Source organism: Oncorhynchus mykiss, chromosome 4, assembly GCF_057628025.1.
Source record: "Oncorhynchus mykiss isolate SJ-2025 chromosome 4, ASM5762802v1, whole genome shotgun sequence".
In the NCBI taxonomy this organism is placed as follows: Eukaryota; Metazoa; Chordata; class Actinopteri; order Salmoniformes; family Salmonidae; genus Oncorhynchus; species Oncorhynchus mykiss.
Genome location: NC_143025.1, coordinates 17,102,928 through 17,118,468, shown reverse-complemented (window position 1 = coordinate 17,118,468; position 15,541 = coordinate 17,102,928). Strand labels below are relative to the sequence as shown.

Below are 15,541 nucleotides of genomic sequence, written 5' to 3'. Positions count from 1 at the left end.
CAGACGACAGGTCAAGGCAGGCAGGGGTCAATAATCCAGAGTAGTGGGGCTAAAGTACAGGAAAACAGGCAGGCTCAGGGTCAGGTCAGGCAGAGGTCGGTAATCCAGAGTAGTGGGGCTAAGGTACAGGATGGCAGGCAGGCTCAGGGTCAGGTCAGGCAGAGGTCGGTAATCCAGAGTAGTGGGGCTAAGGTACAGGATGGCAGGCAGGCTCAGGGTCAGGTCAGGCAGAGGTCGGTAATCCAGAGTAGTGGGGCAAAGGTACAGGATGGCAGGCAGGCTCAGGGTCAGGTCAGGCAGAGGTCGGTAATCCAGAGTAGTGGGGCAAAGGTACAGAATGGCAGGCAGGGTCAGGTCAGGCAGAGGTCGGTAATCCAGAGTAGTGGGGCAAAGGTACAGGATGGCAGGCAGGCTCAGGGTCAGGTCAGGCAGAGGTCGGTAATCCAGAGTAGTGGGGCAAAGGTACAGGATGGCAGGCAGGCTCAGGGTCAGGTCAGGCAGAGGTCGGTAATCCAGAGTAGAGGGGCAAAGGTACAGAATGGCAGGCAGGGTCAGGTCAGGCAGAGGTCGGTAATCCAGAGTAGTGGGGCAATGGTACAGAATGGCAGGCAGGCTCAGGGTCAGGTCAGGCAGAGGTCGGTAATCCAGAGTAGTGGGGCAAAGGTACAGGACAGCAGGCTATATATATATATATATACACACAGTACCTTTGGAAAGTATTCAGACCCCTTGATTTTTTCTACATTTTGTTTCGTTACAGCATTATTCTAAAATGGATTAAATCAAAACAAATTCCTTAGCAATCTACACATAATACTCCATAATACCAAGAACCCAATGGTCACTCTGACAGAGCTCCTCTGTGGAGATGGGAGAACCTTCCAGAAGGACAACCATCTCTGCAGCACTCCACCAATCAGGCCTTTATGGTAGAGTGGCCAGACGGAAGCCACTCCTCAGTAAAAGGCACATGACAGCCCTGTTGGAGTTTGCCAAAAGGCACGTCAAGACTCTCAGACCATGAGAAACAAGATTCTCTGGTCTGATGAAACCAAGATTGAACTCTTTGTCCTGAATGCCTAGCGTCACGTCTGGAGGAAACCTGGCACCATCCCTACGGTGAAGCATGGGGGTGGTAGCATCATGCTTTGGGGATATCTTTCAGCGTCAGGAATTGGAAGGCTAGTCAGGATCGAGGCAAAGATGAACAGAGCAAAGTACAGATCCTTGATGAAAACCTGCTCCAGATCACTCAGGACCTCAGACTGGGGAAAAAGGTTCACCTTCCAACAGGATAACGACCTTAAGCACACAGCCATTACAACACAGGAGTGGATTTGGGTCAAGTGTCTGAATGTCCTTGAGTGGCCCAGCCAGAGCCCGTACTTGAACCCGATTGAACACTTCTGGAGAGACCTGAAAATAGCTGTGCAGCGACGCTCCCCATCCAACCTGACAGAGCTTGAGAGGATCTGCTGAGAAGAAAGGGAGGAACTCCCCAAATACTTGTCACGTCATACCCAAGAAAACTTGATGCTGTGATCACTGCCAAATGTGCTTCAACAAAGTACTGAGTAAAGGGTCTGACTACTTATGTAAATGTGTACCTTTTCAGTTTTTTCTTTTTTATACATTTGTAAAAAGGCCCCTTGACTTTTTCCATATTTTGGACTCTGACATTGCTTGTTCTGATATTTCTTACATATGGGATAACATCTGTAAAATGCCCCTCTCCCCACTGGTGTGATTAATATATCTGAGGGTTTAGATCTTAATAAGGTAGTCAGTCACCTCTTAATAAGGTCATAACCTCATACAAGTACTTGGGAGTATGGCTAGATGGTACACTGTCCTTGTCTCAGCACATTTTCATAGCTGCAGGTTGAAGTTAAATCTAGACTTGGTTTCCTCTATCATAATCGCTCCTCTTTCACCCCAGCTGCCAAACTAACCCTGATTCAGATGACCATCCTACCCATGCTAGATTATGAAGATGTAAATTATAGATCAGCAGGTAAGGGTGCTCTCATGCGGCTGGATGTTCTTTCCATTCGTCCATCAGATTTGCCACAAATGCCCCTTATAGGACACGTCACTGCACTCTATACTCCTCTGTAAACTGGTCATCTCTGTATACCCGGCAAAAGACCCACTGGTTGATGCTAATTTATAAAACCCTCTTAGGCCTCACTCCCCCTATCTGAGATACCTACTGCACCCCTCATCCTCCACATACAACACCCGTTCTGCCAGTCACATTCTGGTGAAGGTCCCCAAAGCACACACATCCCTGGGTCGCTCGTCTTTTCGCTGCAGCTAGCGACTGGAAGGAGCTGCAACAAACACTCAAACTGGACAGTTTATTTATTTAGTATTTGTAACCCCTTTTTGATCTTGCTAATCGCTGACTTGGGAGAGGCTAAGGTGGAGTAATGTGTCCTCCGAAACATAACCCGCCTAACTCCCGGCCATGGCTGGTTGTGACACAGCCCGTAGGAACACTTCTTGCACTGCGATGCAGTGCCTTAGACCGCTGCACCACTCGGGAGGCCCCAAACTGGATAGTTTTATCTCCATCTTTACATTCAAAGACTCAATCATGGTCACTCTTACTGACACTTGTGGCTGCTTTGCGTGATGTATTGTTGTCTCTACCTTCTTGCCCTTTGTGCTGTTGTCTGTGCCTAACAATGTTTATACCAATTTTGTGCTGCTACCAGGTTGTGCTGCTGCCATATTGTTTCGCTACCGTGTTGTCATGTTGTATTGCTACCATGCTATGCTGTCATGTGTTGCTGCCATGCTGTGTTGTTGTCTTAGGTCTCTCTTTTTGTAGTGTTGTGGTGTCTCTCTTGTTGTGATGTTTGTTTTGTCCTACATTTTTATTTTTAATCCCAGCCCACGTCCCCACAGGAGGCCTTTTGCCTCTTGGTAGAGTGTCATTGTAAATAAGAATTTGTTCTTAACTGACTTGCCTAGTTAAATAAAGGTTACATTTTTAAAAATCTGTGTACGCAACCAATAAACTTTGATTTGATAGGACACACTAGGTCTTGCTGGTAGACATCTGCTAACAGATGGCTTGCGATAACGATAGCTCGTCTGCTGGTGGTGGAAAAGCGTTGGGTCCAAACGGAGCAGGTGGTTGTGTGCTTTTCAGAGGAGGTCTGTCATCTCCCCTCTCTGAGCGAGCTCCTTTAGCCTAGCATGCGGCTAATGGCTATCTGGGCCCGGCGAGTTCACAGCCGTCCCCTGATCAACTCTAACCCCTTATAAAGCCTGCAATAATGGGACGGAGGAGAGGGGGCAGGTGTCACATTCTGTTTTAGGGGAAGAGAGGCTGGGGAGGGTGGTGAGAGCTGGGGGGGCGCGCTGAGGTGCCCCTTCCTCCCCACGGGGGTCAGGGGCGGGTGATGCGTGCCAGGGAGCACGATGGGCCGTTAGGAATGGCATGCGCTTGGAACCGGGGTTCAAGGCAGCTCCGCTGTAACCCTATACCAGAATAGACGTTTACCCTTTGAGTGCTTGGAGTGAGGGGAGGGAAACAAATAAACACCAAGGCAGCGGCGGTGTCTTGTGCAGCTCCGGGGCATTCTGCACCTGTCCCTGTTTCATGTGTGTGTGTGTGTGTGTGTGTGTGTGTGTTTATGCCTCCCTCCTCTGTTCGCTGCTATTTCTGGGATTTATCATGCACTCTGCCCCCCCCCCCCCCCCCCATCTGTACGTCAGTCCGTCAGTCTCTCAGCGGGTCTGTCTGCCTTTCAGCTAACCTCCAACTGCTCCCCAAGTTCACCACAGCCTCACGGCCAGATAAAATTTACTACATGAGAAAAGAGACAAGACTGAACCCGCTGCCCACCCGCACCCCATCAGCCCCTAAACAGCTAAGCCCACCCCCCACACTGACCCCCCACCCTGTTTAATCAGCCCTGTCAGGGTCATTGACAGACCTTTCGACACATTGCTACAACTCAACTCATTTCAACCTAAAGCTATGTTAATTTCATTCTCAGGTTGAGGTTTTAAAATGTAAGTATATCATTACATGAAGTGAGAGGAAAACCTATGGAAATACACTACCGGTCAAAGGTTTTAGAACGCCGGCTCATTCAAGGGTTTTCCTTTATTTGGACTATTTTCTACATTGTAGAATAATAATGAAGACATCAAATAACACATATGGAATCATGTAGTAACCAAAAAAGTGTTAAACAAATCCAAATATATTTTATATTTGAGATTCTTGAATATCCACCCTTTGCCTTGATGACAGCTTTGCACACACTTCCCATCCAACATGAGAGAGCTTGAAAATGAGAAAGCTGCTTCAACAAAGTACTGAGTAAAGGATCCGAATGTCTAACAATCTGTTTTTGCTTAGTTATTATGGGATACGGTGTGTAGATTAAATAGTTTTTTCCACCCTAATCAGTCTATTTTAGAATAAGTCTAATATAACAAAATGTGGAAGAAGTCAAGTGGTCTGAATACTTTTCCTGAATGCATTTCCTGTCTACAACACTGAACAAGTGCCATTCCAGAGGCAACAATGCCATATTGAGATGGGGAACTGTTCATTTTGTAGTATGCGTGTAGATCCTCTTCATCCAATTGTAATTTCTTATATCGAGAGGAATGTTTTTGTGTCATATTTCCTCATGCATTCATGGCATTTTTCTCATCATAGTGTGGCCGTCATGCTTATTACTCACTGCAGTTATTAGCTTGCTTATTAAGACAGTGTCACGGATATTGTGGAGGTTTTTGTGTGGCAGTCATTCGACCTGCAGTGCCAATGAAAACATGTCCTGGCTTCCATGGGTCCCAGTTGTGCTTTGCCCCATCCGACTAACGTCCGGCGTGTAAAGTAACAGGGATCCACCGAGTAGAAAGGCTTTTCAGAGCTGGGATGACAAATTATGTGTGTTATAGGGGAAGAGGGATGGACAGTTGGATAAGTGCTTTGCCCCAAGGTATAGGATACCCATATAGGCCGTATATGAAAATAACACATTTGATAGTGGAAATGTTGGTTGTTTATTTACAGTGATTGAATAATTAAGTGATAATGCCCGAGAAGCTCGGTTTTAACCAATCAGCATTCAGGATTAGACCCACCAATTGGATAATTACTCATAACTCTTCTTGTAATCACTTTTATTATTTACATAATCAGAAAAAGGCAATAGTCTTATGCCTTATGCAAAAATAACTGACAGAGTATAATATTTTATTCAGTCATCATGTTCTTTCACACCTGCTCTCCCGCTATACCTCCTATAGTGAACATCTGTTTTCTCTGGCCTTCATTGCAAGGGTTTTATTGCCGACAAACATCTTGACATGTTTGTTTCTCTTGTGTAGACGCCAACGTGCCCTGAAAACAGAGAGCAGCAGTTTTTTCTGTCAACCCTCATTAATAACAGTGATGTAAAGGAAAGGCCCAAGGGAAATAAATAATTATCCTCCTCACCCAGGTCCCAACCTTTCCAGTCAAGTGAGAGATTCACTGACAGAAGGCTGTGAGTAGCTAGTAGCCTTTTGATAAAGTGCTCCTGTGTCATGTTTCTTTTGTAATTGCAGCTGAGACAGGACAGAGTTCTCAGTACAGTCACCATATCATTATTGAGTACTACTGCAGTGGGGTCACTGTTTGCGGTCTCCAGCGAGAGTACTTGAAGGCATGGCCAGGTCAGGGGTTTGCTTGGTAGTGAGTGGGTAGTGGCGACACCTGAGCCCTCCTGAGGATGAGGCTGGGAGGTGCAGGGGGCACAGCACAGCAGTCACATGGGGGAGGTCCTGAGTCTGAACCTGACCTCGGCTCTGTAGCCCTAGCCCCTGTCTTGACCTTCACTCTCACATGCGATTAGATCCTCTCTGGGACTTTGAGGAATCTTCACTGTATGTCCACTAAGGTGCCTCCAGAATTCAGACATGGCTGTCTGCTTGGCTCTGACATGCATCTCACCTCTGTCTAATGCCCTGATCGAATGCTCTCTCTCATTAGGTATCCCAAGATCTGACATGACTGGATAGATACAGTTGAAGTTGGAAGTTTACATACACTAAGGTTGGAGTCATTAAAACTTGCTTTTCAACCACTCCACAAATTTCTTGTTAACAAACTACAGTTTTGGCAAGTCGGTTAGGACATCTACTTTGTGCATGACACAAGTCATTTTTCCAACAATTGTTTACAGACAGACTTTCATTTATAATTCACTGTATCAGAATTTCAGTGGGTCAGAAGTTTACATAAGCTAAGTTGACTGTGCCTTTAAACAGCTTGGAAAATTCCAGAAGATTATGTCATGGCTTTAGAAGCTTCTGATAGGCTAATTGACATCAGTCAATTGGAGATGTTCCTGTGGATGTATTTCAAGGCCTACCTTCAAACTCAGTGCCTCTTTGCTTGACACCATGGGAAAATCAAAAGAAATCAGCCAAGACCTATGAAAATAATTGGAGACCTCCACAAGTCTGGTTCATCCTTGGGAGCAATTTCCAAACGCCTGAAGGTGCCACGTTCATCTGTACAAAACAATAGTCCGCAAGTATAAACACCATGGGACCAAGCAGCCATCATACTGCTCAGGAAGGAGATGTGTTCTGTCTCCTAGAGATGAACGTACTTTGGTGCGAAATGTGCAAATCAATCCCACAACAACAGCAAAGGACCCTGTGAAAATGCTGGAAGAAACGGGTACAAAAGTATCTATATCCACAGTAAAACGAGTCCTATATTGCAATAACCTGAAAGGCCTCTCAGCAAGGAAGAAGCCACTGCTCCAAAACCGCCATAAAAGCCAGACTACGGTTTGCAACTGCACATGGGGACAAAGATTGTACTTTTTGGAGAAATGTCCTCTGGTCTGATAAAACAAAAATAGAACTGATTGGCCATAATGGCCATCGTTATGTTTGGAGGAAAAAGGGGTACACTTGCAAGCCAAAGAACACCATCCCAACTGTGAAGCACGGGGGTGGCAGCATCATGTTGTGGGGGTGCTTTGCTGCAGGAGGGACTGGTGCACTTCACAAAATAGATGGCATCATGAGGAAGGACAATTATGTAGATATATTGAAGCAAAATCTCAAAACATCAGTCAGGAAGTTAAAGCTTCATGGCAAATGGATCTTCCAAATGGACAATGACCCCAAGCACACTTCCAAAGTTGTGGCAAAATGGCTTAAGGACAACAAAGTAAAGGTATTGGAGTGGCCATCACAAAGCCCTGACCTCAATCCTATCGGAAATCTGTGGGCAGAACTGAAAAATCGTGGAAGCCTACAAACCGGACTCAGTTACACCAGCTCTGTCAGGAGGAATGGGCCAGAATTCTCCCAACTTATTGTGGAAGCTTGTGGAAGGCTACGCAAAACGCTTGACCCAAGTTAAACAATTTAAAGGCAATGCTACCAAATACTAATTGAGTGTATGTAAACTTCTGACCCGCAGGGAATGTGATGAAATAAATAAAAGCTGAAATGAATCACTCTACTATTATTCTGACATTTCACATTCTTAAAATAAAGTGGTGATCCTAACTGACCTAAGACATGGAATTTTTACTAGGATTAAATGTCAGTAATTGTGAAAAACTGAGTTTAAATGTATTTGGCTAAGGTGTATGTAAACTTACGACTTCAACTGTAGTCGTAGTATTTTGGCCATATTTCACAAACCCCCATATGCCTTATTGCTATTATAAACTGGTTACCAACATAATTAGAGCAGTAAAAATACATGTTTTGTCATACCCGTGGTATACGGTCTGATATACCACGGCTGTCAGCATATCAACATTCAGGGCTCAAACCCAGTTTATAATATTATGTAACCGGTGGAGAGGTACGGTTGCTGCTGCTGTTACAGTGATTTCACATTTGAAACGCAATGTTCACATCCTGTATCTTTAAATCCCAGTCTTTACAGCAGGGCTGTTCAATTCCGGTCCTGGACGGCCAAAACGCTTCTGGTTTTTGTTTCTACCTGGTGGTTAATTGCACACATCTGGTGTCCCAGGTCTGAATCAGTCCCTTATTAGAAGAAGAGGATGAAAACCAGAAGTGTTTTGGCCCTCCAGGACTGACAGTGAACAGCTTTGCATGGACAGCGCCATAGCAGATAGTGTCAGTAAGAGAGAAGTGAGCTAGCCAGTGGCTTCAGAGACGGGCCTGTGTCAGGAGTCTCCACGCCACCACTCCAAATCTCTCGGCTAGCTATCCTATCCGAGGGGAAATCGCACCCTGCCAACACATTCCTGCCTGCGGCCTAAATCTGACCTTAGTTATCGCCCAGAGACAGAGAGGCTGTCGGAAGCCGTGCGGCTGGCAGATGTGTGTTCATAAAGCGGCTTGCTGTGTGTGCACGTGTGCTCTCTGTCTAACAGAGATGGTTTGTGTGTTACAAAGTGGCTGCCATGTTTGGCCTAATCATGTCGATCCCATGGAACGCCACTGTTCAGAATAGATGGAGAGTAGACGTAAGAAGCTGGGTCCTCTGTTGTCATCTGTGCTGGAGTCTGGAGTGGCTAGCGAGGCTGGGATGGCTATGTGCTATGGTGTGAGTGGATGTCCTCTAGCGTCATGAGGGAGTGAGTGTTTGTACACAGAGGTCAAGTGGTGTAGCTGCGTGCGCACACACAAGTACAAATACACACACACACATAATAACCAAGTACGCCCCCATGGGGCAGGCAGCAGAGAGAACAGATGCAGGCCCAGTGCTGCAGAAGGCAGGGCAGTCAGGGTGTTGGTATGTGAGGAATGCTCTGGGAAGGAGAGAGCACAGAGAGTAGGGAGAGCAGGGACTGACCGTTCGGGGACAGAGAGGAACCCTGCCTTGTGAGAGGAGGCAGATTTATGACAGGGATGGAGGGGAGGGTTGCACCCTGCACCTTCGCGTGACACATCCTGCACCCACCACTAACCCCTCTGACCTTTCCCTGAGGATGTGAGGGTGAGGGGACCATGGGTGTTTCTTGGAGCTCCCAGATGATCTCTAGACCAGCCGCGTTCCCAGAGTCGGTCACTGCTCTGCTCTGGAGAACTTGGATCCTATTTCCTGATCCCAGTCTCTAACCTACCTGACCTAAACCACTGAGTTGGCCAAGGACAGGCTGCTGCTCCGTCGCCCCCTCTGGAGTCTAGACACCACCCATTCAGTTGACACAGTCACACGATCACACGATAATGACCTCATCATTGTGCTATTGAATGACTACTTCTCAGTGTCTCCGATCTGTCTAGATAATTTTAAAATCATACCACCCGTCCATTTCTGGGAGTGCCAGGGACATCTGATATATAGTGCATCCGGAAAGTATTCAGACCCCTTGACTTTTTCCAAATGTTGTTACGTTACAGCCTTATTCTAAAATGAATTAAATAAAAATCTACACACAATACCCTATAATGACAACGCGAAAACAGGGTTTTAGAAATTTTTGCACATTTATAAAAAAAATATAAAACAAATACCTTATTTACATAAGTATTCAGACACTTTGTTGAGACTCGGAATTGAGCTCAAGTGCATCCTGTGTCCATTGATCGTTCTTGAGATGTTTTTACAACTTGATTGGAGTCCACCTGGGGTAAATTCAATTAATTGGACATGATTTGGAAAGGCACACCTGTCTATATAAAGGTCCCACAGTTGACAGTGAATGTCATAGCAAAAACCAAGCCATCAGGTCGAAGGAATTGTCTGTAGATCTCAGAGACAGGATTGTGTCGAACAACAGATCTGGGGAAGGGTACCAAAATATTTCTGCAGCATTCCCCAAGAGCACAGTGGTCTCCATCATTCTTAAATGGAAGAACTGAGCAATCGGGGGAGAATGGACTTGGTCAGGGAGGTGACCAAGAACCCGATGGTCACTCTGACAGAGCTCCAGAGTGCCTCTGTGGAGATGGGAGAACCTTCCAAAAGGACAACCATCTCTGCAGCACTCCACCAATCAGGCCTTTATGGTAGAGTGGCCCGATGGAAGCCACTACTCAGTAAAAGACACATGACAGCCCGTTTGGAGTTTGCCAAAAGGCACCCAGAGGACTCTCAAACCATGAGAATCAAGATTCTCTGGTCTGATGAAACCAAGCTTGAACTCTTTGGCCTGATTGCCAAGCATCACATCTGGAGGAAACCTGGCACCATCCCTACGGTGAAGCATGGTGGTGGCAGCATCATGCTATGGGGAAGTTTTTCAGCGTCAGGGACTGGGAGACTGGTCAGGATCGAGGGTAAATATGAACGGAGCAAAGAACAGAGAGATCTTTGATGAAAACCTGCTCCAGAGCACTCAGAACCTCAGACTGGGGCTAAGGTTCACCTTCCAACAGGACAGCGGCCCTAAGCACATAGCCAAGATAATACACAAGAAGCTCCGGGACAAGTCTCTGAATGTCCTTGAGTGTCCAAGCCAGAGCCCAGACTTAAACCCGATCAATCATCTCTGGAGAGACCTGAAAATAGCTGTGAAGCGACGCACCCCATCCAACCTGACAGAGCTTGAGAGGATCTGCAGAGAATAATGGGAGAAATTTCCCAAATACAGGTGTGCCAAGCTTGTAGCGTCATACCCAAGAAGACTCAAGACTGTAATCACTGCCAGAGGTACTTCAGCAAAGTACTGAGTAAAGGGTCTGAATACTTATGTAAATTTGAAAAATGTCTAAAAACCTGTTTTTGCTTTGTCATTATCGGGTATTGTGTGTAGATTGATTAGGAGAAAAAAACTAATCAATTTTAAAATAAGGCTGTGCTGTAACAAAATATGGAAAAAGTCAAGGGGTCCAAATACTTTCCCAATGCATTGTAAACACATGAACACCAGCCTCTTTAACAGCTCATTAATGACTAGGTTTAATGCTAACAAATACAGGATGCTAATTTTGAATGGGCTGAGTGGACTGGGAGGATGTCATGTGTGTAGAGACTTTGTGTGACAGTATGTGAACATAATGCCAAATCTTGGCTCAAATTATTTTATAAGCACAATGCCAAACATCTGGATTCCACTCAAGTCACCTCAGAGACCTCCCCAAGTCACCCCAGAGACCTCCCCAAGTCACCCCAGAGACCTCCCCAAGTCACCCCAGAGACCTCCCCAAGTCACCCCGGTGATCTCCCCAAGTCTTCACGGTGATCTCCCCAAGTCTTCACGGTGATCTCCCCAAGTCTTCACGGTGATCTCCCCAAGTCTTCACGGTGATCTCCCCAAGTCTTCACGGTGATCTCCCCAAGTCTTCACGGTGATCTCCCCAAGTCTTCACGGTGATCTCCCCAAGTCTTCACAGTGACCTCGCCAAGTCTTCACAGTGATCTCGCCAAGTCTTCACAGTGATCTCGCCAAGTCTTCACAGTGACCTCGCCAAGTCTTCACAGTGACCTCGCCAAGTCTTCACAGTGATCTCGCCAAGTCTTCACAGTAACCTCGCCAAGTCTTCACAGTGACCTCGCCAAGTCTTCACAGTGACCTCCCCAAGTCTTCACAGTGACCTCCCCAAGTCTTCACAGTGACCTCGCCAAGTCTTCACAGTGACCTCGCCAAGTCTTCACAGTGACCTCGCCAAGTCTTCACAGTGACCTCGCCAAGTCTTCACAGTGACCTCCCCAAGTCTTCACAGTGACCTCCCCAAGTCTTCACAGTGACCTCCCCAAGTCTTCACAGTGACCTCCCCAAGTCTTCACAGTGACTTCCCCAAGTCTTCACAGTGACCTCACCAAGTCTTCACAGTGACCTCTCAAAAAGTATTTGCCTGTTTTCAGTCAGCAACTGCAAAGTGCACAAGAAATGTGGAACACTTTTTTTAATCCAAAGGGATTAAAGAAATATGCATTGAGGTGCTCAAACAATTGGCGAGCGAGTGCACCTTCTGATAAACACTGAATGCTTGAGCAGTTCCAGCCCGGAAATGAAAATAAGATTCAGAGTGAATGAGTGCCGTGACTGGGCTGTGTGTGGAGACATAAGGAGACTGAGAGAAAGGTTTAAGTCCATAAAAGCATGACACAAAGGGAGCCCTACAGCTGTGTGTGTGTGTGTGTGTGTTTGTGTTTGTGTGCATAAAGAGGTTACAATCGCCCTCCTTAATTTAAACCATTTTGTGAACATGTCGCCACTTCACAGAAAACCATCACCGCCAAATTCACCGCAATGGCCTCTAATGCTAACAGCTGCCACTTTCATAAGTCGTAAATTTGCCTGCAGTGGACTAGTCCCCTATTAAACTTTAACACTGTTAGAGATTGATTAGTGGAAAGTTACTGTATGTCGGAACAAACACCCTCTGCTAGAACCTTATCCCCAGCAGCGAGGCTCAGAAGAGAGCTGGAGAAACTATGTTTTGCATTCCATTCGGAGGTTGCTTCCCAAATGGCACTCTATTCCCTATATAGTGCATTACTTTTCACCAGGGCTCTGGTAATAGGGTACCCTTTGGAGTTCAAGCTGAATCTTATCACTTTTATTGCCTACCAGTTTTTCTGGGCTTCTTCCTCGACGTAACTGGGCATTCTGATTGGTCAGACGGGGTAGGGTCTGGTTTTCTGACCCAAGCATCACTATGTGAGGAAAAATTATGCTGGTTGTTCCACATTGCGTTGCGTGACTGATCTCTGTGTTAATTCACATGGAGATGTGGTGTGACAGGGAAAAATTACAGTGTTTAAGAGGTGGTGCAAACTCGACTCTTCTACAGCTGGGAGGCATGCTGTGTGTGTGTGTGTGTGTGTGTGTGTGTGTGTGTGTGTGTGTGTGTGTGTGTGTGCATATAGTACCAGTCAAAAGTTTGGACACCTACTCATGCAAGGGTTTTTCTTTGTTTGTACTATTTTCTACATTGTACAATAATGGTGAAGACATCAAAACTATAAAATAACATATGGAATAATGTAGTAACCAAAAAAGTGTTCAAGTATATTTTAGATTCTTCAAAGTAGCCACCCTTTGTCTTGATGACAGCTTTGCACACTCTTGGCATTCTCTCAACCAGGTTCACCTGGAATGCTTTTTCAACAGTCTTGACGGAGTTCCCACATATGCTGAGCACTTGTTTACTGCTTTTCCTTCACTTTGCGGTCCAACTCATCCCAAACTATCTCAAGCTGGTTGAGAGAATGCCAAGAGTGTGCAAAGCTGTCATCAAGACAAAGGGTGGCTACTTTGAAGAATCTAAAATATATTTTAATTTGTTTAACACTTTTTTGATTACTACATGATTCCATATGTGTTATTTCATAGTTTTGATGTCTTCAGTATTATGCTACAATGTAGAAAATAATAAAAATAAAGAAAAACCCTTGAATGAGAAGGTGTGTCCAAACTTTTGACTGGTACTGTGTGTGTGTGCATGTGTGTACAGGTCCAGGGAAAGAGGTGAGAGGCCACATGACCATTGAACCAAGTCCTTTGCCCTGTAACCAAAGCCTTGATGGAGGAACAAGCCTAAGATTTACTGCAGGCGTATTCTATAAACATTGACACACACAGACCAGCTGCCGAGCGGCCTCTCCAGGCCAGGCCTCCTTCGTCACTCTCTGTGGCTGTGGTGTCTCCTCTGAGCCCGGCCTGGGATCGCATGGCTGCTATACCCTTTCACCTGCTCAGCCAATGTGACCTGTCTTTCAGCAGCACCAACCCCACAGGGTACACAGACCAGGGCAAGCACACACACACACACAAGTGCGGTTGCACACACATGTACGTACTTGCACATACACACCCACACACTTGCGTTTACACAAATACACACTTTTACTGATAACACATCTACATACACACACACTTACACCAATACAAACACATACAGGACACATTAGCACAGACTCAGACACCCCTCCCACCTCTGCAGCTGATTTTCCTAGCCAACCAGCATGCTGATGATAAGTTAGCAGTACCTCATCATCCCCTAGCTGACCTATCCTCCTACTGACACCATGCCAAGCCTGTTGCATTTACAGACATTCAACAAGGATTTACACTGTTGGACATATCACTATGAACTAATAAACTAAATCAAACTTTGCATGTAAACAAATCCACAAATATCTCATTGTATATTGAATAACTTTACATTTTCTTAATGCAAATAATGTTTTTAATGTCAATGTGCTGGCTCTTTCAGGACGAAACGAACTGATAGCACGGTACATCAAGCTACGCACAGGGAAGACGCGGACAAGAAAGCAGGTGGGTTTCGTAACACCACTCCACTTTTCCCCTATATGTTTCCTTCCCTTTCTCCCAAACCATGTGCACCCCTTAAACAACCCACTCACTCCATGTCTGTCCAAGCTGTCTCCAATCAGGAGCTGGAAAAAACCCAGAGAGGGCTAGGGGAAAGCCATGACAGCAGGAAATGATGCTGCTGTCACTCCGACACATTCCCGAGCCCCAACCCCGTTCTCATGCTGAAATGGGCCTCTCGAGTGATTTAGAGGGCCGGGGCCCAATGCACAGGTGCTATAGGATCAGACGACTGCGTGTTCTTCACCTAGCACGTGGCCCAGCCTCATTAGGAGAGCAAGAAGCAGAGGAATACAGGATCTTTACGGCAGAGAGGACACTGTAGAGGGCTGGATGGGGCAGAGATTTGGACCCTATCTGGGACATGGGATTTCGAGAGATTGGGACTATAAGGTTTTATCTGCAAAAGATGATTCTGAGATAATTGGCTTTAAAGTTCCAAACCCTCATATTATTTTGAACTTAACAACTTGAGTTGGGGGTAGTTAGAGTACTATATAGGCAAAGAACATTGAACTGAACAAGGCTATGTCAATAACATTTTGACAAAAATGCAGAGAACCTTATTGTTCCAAGCTCTTGATTTGATATGGAGGGACTGACTGACATATTGACACTGACTGATGTTGCATTATATAGAGAGAGAAGGAAAGGGGTCCATCTGTGTCCCTTTATGTGAAGATGTGATGGGGGGGAAAGAGGGTTGGAGTTGACAATGAGTTGAGGAAGGGTAGAGTGAGAGGGGAAGGGGGACACCTGCTGGTCTAGCAGTGGCCAGGGCCATGAACAATTCAGTTTGCCGTTCTTAATAAGTGACATATTGGTACCAAAAGTCTCAAGACAATGACATCATAGAATGAGAAAAGGAATATTATTGTTTGTTGTACATTTGGCGCCAACATGGAGGATAGTTGGCCGAACCCTGTACAGCACGTCTGCCATAGACCTGATCAGACCTAATCTCTCTCTCTATCCCTCTCTCTCTCCTCCAGGTGTCCAGTCACATCCAGGTGCTAGCGCGACGGAAGGCCCGGGAGATCCAGGTGAAGCTGAAGGTACGCTACGTGAGTCTCCCCCCTTTTTGAATCTTGAACCTGTGCACTGCATTGTGGGTTGGCTTGAACGGCTAGTACCATAGCAATGGAATGGGTAGAAAAACGAATCAAACAGGTTCTAAATTCTGGAAGATTTACATGGATCCACCGATATAACGGAGCAATTCGACCTTTTAGAACACAAGTCATCCACATTCTGAACAACCTCTCCAATGTCTGCCATGCCACATA

At 45.9% G+C, this 15,541-nt stretch overlaps 1 protein-coding gene across 4 annotated transcripts in view; it reads left to right on the top strand.

The window, feature by feature from the left end:
• LOC110521407 (transcriptional enhancer factor TEF-3) overlaps positions 1-15,541 on the top strand; it is a 45,497-nt gene that overhangs the window by 16,159 nt on the left and 13,797 nt on the right. For 2 of the 4 annotated variants that reach the window (XM_036968723.2, XM_036968717.2), the window contains exons 3-4: positions 14,134-14,198; positions 15,248-15,319. In XM_036968723.2, the coding sequence (XP_036824618.1) occupies positions 14,134-14,198; positions 15,248-15,319 (137 nt within the window). The remainder of the gene's footprint in view (positions 1-14,133; positions 14,199-15,247; positions 15,320-15,541) is intronic. The other 2 variants (XM_036968724.2, XM_036968718.2) reach the window with 1 other exon arrangement.